We start from the raw sequence: 6,388 nt of genomic DNA, 5'->3' as shown, positions 1-6,388 counted from the left end.
TGTTTTTAAATGCTTTATACACCTGTCCAGTTGTTTTGCAATCACTAGTTTCCAAAATATTTAACTATTCACGAAAATTTCATTTTCTGTGAAAAAAAAAAGTTTTTGCGGTGTTGTACAACGGAATTTCATAAAAATTCAAAATATTTTTAATCCAGCCCAAACAGGCTAAATTATTTTCTGTATGGATAAATGCATTTTAGATAGTTATCAGTTGATTAGACTTTTAATTTCAATTTGGTTTATTGGACCTTTTCAATAAAACTCCAGAAATTGAGATTAAGCGCAACATTCTCCGAAGTCCAACTTTAATCCCCGACAATCACAAACATTTCCCTCCGTTCATTCTCGCACCCACAACAAGCAACATAATCTCACTTCTCACCAGAACCACCCCCTCTCCCTCTCACATTTCCACCCACATTTTTGTTTTGCTCACCCCTCTTCTCTCACCAACGGTTTATGTTGAGGGTGGGAAAAAGGAGGTGGAAAAAAGAAAAAAAAAAAAAAAAGGGTCGTTGTTTGTTGTTGCGCGTTTCGAAGTTGGCTTTCGTTCAAAATTTCATCTGCAAATATTTTCACATTTTTGACAGAAACAACGGTGAAAAGCGTTGTGAATCCGTGCAAAGTGCCTTTGGAAATGTGTTTTACAAGAAAATTGTAAAATATTTTACCGAAATCTGTTGGTTAGTGCGATTTTAGTGGGTTGGAAAATTTATGCTAATGCAGAGGAGGTCAATGTGACGTCACACAAGTTTAATTTCATGGCGGTTTGATGTAAGTGTTTCTTATTGGTTCATGTTCATGAGATTTTCTGTTATATCTTGCAGCTGTTATTGACTTTGTTATTGAATTTCTGCAATGACCATGACAATGTTTTCCCATTGACCCAAATTTACTAGCAGAAAACTAATTTGAACAATTTATATCTAGAGATTATTTAAAGATCCTTAAAAAACCCTAGAACGATTTTTTTTGCAATATCTATTGTACCAAATACTTACTTTTCCTTTCATTCCATACTCTAAAGTGACGAAATGGCCTTCTTACCAACATAACAGCACTGACGTGACTTCGTCAATGATAACAGTGCTGAAAAATTATTTCTTTTCAGCACTTGTATTGAAAAGTACCGTAAACTGGAGTGATAAGTTGAAGATTTTTTTTTTGCAAAATACAATACAAACGGAATAGTTGAACCACTGAGTAAGTTACTCTGTGTTTGAACCGAGGTTTGAACTGTAATGAGCTTGAGAGAGAAGTGTTCAAAATATGGTCCAGTCTAAACTCGATTATCCGAAGGTTTGTATTGGACTTCGGATAATCGAATCACGAAGAATTTTTTTTTGTCCTCGTTTATTTTCATTTTCTTACTTAAAACATCAAATTCAAGTTCTACGACCTCATTTTAGACAAATTTGAAAGGTCGATTGAATGTAAAATTAAAAAAAATGCATTTTCCAATTCCACGAAAAGAAACGTGAGGAAAGTGCTATTTTGCGAGAGTATAGTCCTCTCGGGTGTTCATTCGTTCATTGGAACAGTTCATCCTATTGAGTGGCTTATATGGACAAATGACCGCCACTTAGTCACCGAACCATGGTGGCCCATACGGCAAAGGCACGGTTCAATATGTCGAAGGTCTTGGGTTCGAGTCTCGGTGTACCGTTACTCTCTATTTTTTTTTTTTTGATAAATGAACTTTTTTTGAAGATGAACCCATAAGTAAAGTACTCTCGGTAATTTCGGGATTTATCCTCACCGTCCGCACACAGTACCATTTTACTACCGAATCGTGCTCTTTATCCTCTCGTATGCCGATGCCCAGTTCTGGGTGTAGTTAGGGTTTGATTGAGTATTGATTGATGATTGTTAAATAGGATTAATTGGTAGGTGGCTTGCAACGACCGAGTCCAGTAAGGAAATGACCGTACAATACATTTTAAAAGGCCTTGATTATCCCATGTTTCGGGTTTTCTATGCAGTTAGTGAAATATCATAAATTGTGTTTAATTCAATAGTTGGTGGTTCTCAATAACCTCAAATTGGTATGGAGATACCACTGATGTAAAATAGAATATTTGATGTTGATGTTTTTGGGTGATCAAAACTATCAAACACAACAAAAGTTAGGTACCGTAAACCGGGGTGACTTTGATAGGATTTCAATTTGTTTTTGGAATAATTTCCAACAGGTAAGGTTTTTCTCAAGATTATTATTTTTAAAACATGTACTGGGGTAGGCCACACAAAGTCCATGTACTATTTTGGAAAAAAAGTTTTTCAATAGTGTTTAGAAAAAAAATTACGTTAAAAATTCTTAGTTTAAATTCCGGGGTGACTTTGATAGTCATAGTTATTCTTGTTAAAATCTTATTTAAGATGTTCAAACTTTATTTGTACGTTAAATGTACCATCACTAAAGTAGCTGATATAGTTTTTAAGAAAAAAAAATCAATGTTTATATTAAGTTAACTAAGTTTACAAACTTTTTAACAAAATACTTATAAATTTTAAGTAAAATTGTTAAAAAGACGAAATTTGGCGTGAAATTTGTTAAAACTGGTTTCGTTTATAAAATTATTGATTTATATTGTATTTTATACTGAATTCGAAGCACAAATCAAAAGTTTTCACATTTTACATGAAATTTGTTCAACTGAAATTGCCTATAAATTTGGAGTTTTTTTTTGTTGTGTTTCAAAAACACATATTATTTATTATTTAAAAACTTATTTACCCTTCTCCTCGTGGAAAATTGCCCAAAAAATCCGAAAATGAATTCCGTTTTCCGATTCAAAATCATGATCATGACATTTTGAGAAGTTTAAAATAATGACTTTCAACAACATTTTCTTAACTATAGTTAAATAACTTTTTAAACTTTTAAAAAATTTATAAAAAGTTCTTTTTGATGAACTTTGAACACTTCTCTACCGCAGTCAGTATGATTCTAAACAATTTCGTACGTATTTTAATTGTACTCTTCATTTTGCGGAAAAAACCAAACCTATCAAAGTCACCCCGGCTATCAAAGTCACCCCGTTTTACGGTATTTAAAAAATATGCCTTATAATCCAAATCTTTTCAGATTCCTTTCCAAGTTTTCCTCCCCCAAGCAATGCCCACTCCACCATGTCCTCCAAGCTACCAACGCGCAAAAACATCGAACCCCTGTTCCGCATCGTCTCCGACCTGGACAAACCCTCGAACCGGTCCTCCTCACCGCCAACAAATGACCAAACCTACGAAGATGCCTCCCATCCCGAAACAACGCCCGATCGCGTCCGGTTCCGGCGCGTTCGCCACCAACGCAACGGTCAACTTCCAGGTCCGGCGCGAACCTACGTCGGAACGGTGGTGAGCCGAAGCGCAAGCGCCGACGATCTGATGGCAGGCAACCCAAAGTCACGCCCGGAACGGAAACCAAACTCCGATCACTTGGTTCGGGCAAAGGACGCCCAGATCGCCAAGTTGGTCGAGAAGATCTCGAAGCTGTTCGAGTGCAACGGGCAGTTTGCGACGGAGAACGAGAAGCTGCAGAAGGAGTTCCAGCGGGTTCAGGAGAAAATTAAGGAGTTGGAATCTAAGAAGAAGGGCTGCGAGAGTTGTGGGTTGTTTGAGAATGAGCGGGAGTTGCTGGTGAAGGAGAATGGCGATCTGAAGAATGACGTAAAGATGATGAAGATTCTGGTGTATCGATTGAACGTGCAGGTCGAACGGTATCAGGATGTGATTCGGGACGGGAAAGATTCGACCTCAAAGGAAATGCCTCGGATAGACTTTGTGGACAGTTCGTACGGTGGCGTGAAGGACAATCTGAACTGGGGACCGGTGAACTCGCACACACTGGGACCGCTGCTGAACGCTTACGAGGAGACGATAGCCGAGAAGAACGATCTGGTGCAGCAGTACGAGCGGGAGTTTATCAACTTCACCGGGAAGCTGAAGTCGGTGCTGGAGGAAAACGAACGACTCCACAAGGACATTGAGGAGATCAAGAGCACGCAGAGCAACTGGTTCTCGGAGCGGGCTCGGCTGCAAGCGCAGGTGGACGTTTTCCGGAACAAGGCGGACATTCAGGGCAAGCGAGCGGATTTGGCCAAGGAGAAGCTGGTGGAGGTGCTGAAGTGCTACGAGCAGAAGAGTAAGATTCGATTTGAGTGGTTTTGATCAAATTTAAAACTGTGATTCCTGTTCTAGTTCAAGCCCAAACACTCGACTTGGAGCGACTTCAGGAAGCCTACGCAAGATCGAAAGGTGAGCTGACCTCCCTAAGGAATCTTCACCAGAAGCCGGAAGTCGTGGTGGATAGCTTGAAGGAGTGTCAAAAGTAAGTCAAATAATGTTTACTTTAAACTCAACTTTAATCAAATAATATATTTTTAGACTCTTCGACGAGCTGAAGCTGCAACATGACTCGGAAAAGACGCGTTTCGGGGCGGAAATGGATGCGCTCAAGGAGTCGATTCAGGCGAAAAACGAAGAAAATGCCCAGCTCAACGCGAAAGCGGCCGAACAGCAGAAAGTTTTCGATCGGCAGAAGGACATCAATGAGTAAGTTTTTGGTCTGTTTTGCCACTCGAAACTGGGTTAAAACCTTGTTGATTAAATTACTTTTAACGTGCAATACGAATTTGATCAAAAGCCTCTACTGTTTGCATGTCAGTTTGACAGTTGTCAAAATCGATCAAACGCGTGGGTTTATTTACAATAATTTAGAGTTATCCTTACACTTCCGGACAATACCAAGAGGGGAATTTATCTAATACGAGTTCAAACCTTTTGAAGAGACCCTTTCTCCGAGTCCGGCTTCCTGAGATTCAGCCATGGACGAAATTCAGCTTCGATTCCAGCTCTCTAAATAGACTCGACTACATTGATTTAGAACAACAATGATGAGTCAATGTTTTTTAACGTGTGAAACTCCGGTGACAGCCCCTCTTGTTTCCATGACAGTTTGACGTCGTCGGTTTGAAGGTTGTCAAAATCGATCATTTTGGCTACACTTTTCCACAACAAATCGTTTTATTGTCACAACAAAGGAAAAGGAACTCGTTAGTAAAAACGAAACTATTGGCACTACGCCCCCCGGGGCATGGCCTTCCTCTAACGTGGGATTTCTGCTCCAGCGCCTCTGACGAGACAGGAGAAACCGGGACCGACGTTTTACTTCACCATCCGATAGAAGCTCAGTGGATAAGGCGGGAATCGAACCCGCGTCTCATAGCATCATCGGGATCGGCAGCCGAAGCCGCTACCCCTGCGCCACGAGACCCACCACGCATTGTAAATAAAAGTTGAAGAGAAAGGGTATTCCCGTAAAATCTGGCTTTTGAGTGAAGTTCACAACAAGAACTTTAGGTCACACCAAATAGTCCGTTGAGTTAGAGTAGCACTGAGCGAAACGAAGACAGTTAGGACACCTGGAATCAGTTAAACGGTGTCGCAGCGAAAAACTGAAGTTCAACGACGAGACCTTTGAAGGATCCAAGTTCACTATTCAAAGATTGAGAACAAAACAGCGATTTCGGAAATCAAGTACCTACGAAGAACTTGCGAGAATGCTCCTGCTTGAAGCAAACGATTATGGAGAGTCTCAAGGTAAGCGTTGATAAAAAAAATCGCTTTGGCCATTTATGTAAATAGAAGCCGTAGAGAAAATGATATATTACCAAAGAACCAAGGAAGGAAATCTGCTAGTACGCATTGTAAACAAAGGTCGTAAAGGGCATGTCAGATGTACTTATCAATTTTAAGAGAGAGCATCAGATGCTGGATAAAATCCAAAGCTCCGAATCAGAGTTTACAACCGTAAGTCAAGAAATTGAAGATTGAATCAACAGTCTGAAGTCCGTAATAGAAACGTCAATTTTAATTTTCATAGTTCACCAATCAATTAGATAATACATAATTCATTATTCCCTTCCACAGAGTCCTGATGGAGAAGAACGCCGCCCTCCGGCAGTCCCTGGAGCGCGCCAAACAGTCCAAGGAGGTCCTGAAGGCACGCCTCAAAAACATGGTCACCTGGGGCAAGGGCGTGGAGCAGCACAAGCGATCCCAGCCCCCGGCCAGCGGAGAATCGTGGCGCGAGCTGCAGGAGCGCATCCGCCAACGGGAGGAGCAACTCCAGCTGCTGCAGGTCCGGCACGTCGAGGAGATTGGCCAGCTGCAGCGCAGGTTGAAACAGCGCGAGGACACGTTGCGACGTGTGCTGGCGGAGAAGGCACAGTTTGGGCAGGTGTAACCGGATCAGTATGAGTTTTTACTAAATGTTGGTAGTACAAAGCAAAGCATCGAATGCACTTAATTTCTTGTTGGTAAGGAGGAAACAATCGCGCGCGCGGAACTAGTCCAATTGAACGCTTTAAATATAATTGTGGAA

General features: G+C 40.8%; 1 protein-coding gene across 1 annotated transcript; it reads left to right on the top strand.

Moving 5' to 3' along the window:
• Positions 1-535: 535 nt before the first annotated feature.
• On the top strand, positions 536-6,384 carry LOC6034259 (protein Cep89 homolog). The gene is made up of 5 exons (XM_001844552.2): positions 536-777; positions 3,092-4,147; positions 4,204-4,333; positions 4,390-4,557; positions 5,935-6,384. Exons 2-5 carry the CDS (start codon positions 3,136-3,138, stop codon positions 6,248-6,250), a joined length of 1,626 nt encoding a protein of 541 aa, XP_001844604.2. The 5' UTR covers positions 536-777; positions 3,092-3,135; the 3' UTR covers positions 6,251-6,384.
• The last annotated feature ends 4 nt before the right edge of the window (positions 6,385-6,388 follow it).

The sequence above is a fragment of the Culex quinquefasciatus genome, chromosome 2 (genome assembly GCF_015732765.1).
Source record: "Culex quinquefasciatus strain JHB chromosome 2, VPISU_Cqui_1.0_pri_paternal, whole genome shotgun sequence".
NCBI lineage: Eukaryota > Metazoa > Arthropoda > Insecta > Diptera > Culicidae > Culex > Culex quinquefasciatus.
Note: the sequence above shows the minus strand (reverse complement) of the source record. Positions and strands in the feature narration are given on the sequence as shown.

Coding starts and splice junctions, on each gene's coding strand:
- LOC6034259 (XM_001844552.2), top strand. CDS start 3,136: ATGTCCTCCAAGCTACCAACGCGCAAAAACATCGAACCCCTGTTCCGC. Junction 4,148..4,203: donor GAAGTGCTACGAGCAGAAGA/GTAAGATTCGAT, acceptor TTCCTGTTCTAG/TTCAAGCCCAAACACTCGAC. Junction 4,334..4,389: donor AGCTTGAAGGAGTGTCAAAA/GTAAGTCAAATA, acceptor ATATATTTTTAG/ACTCTTCGACGAGCTGAAGC.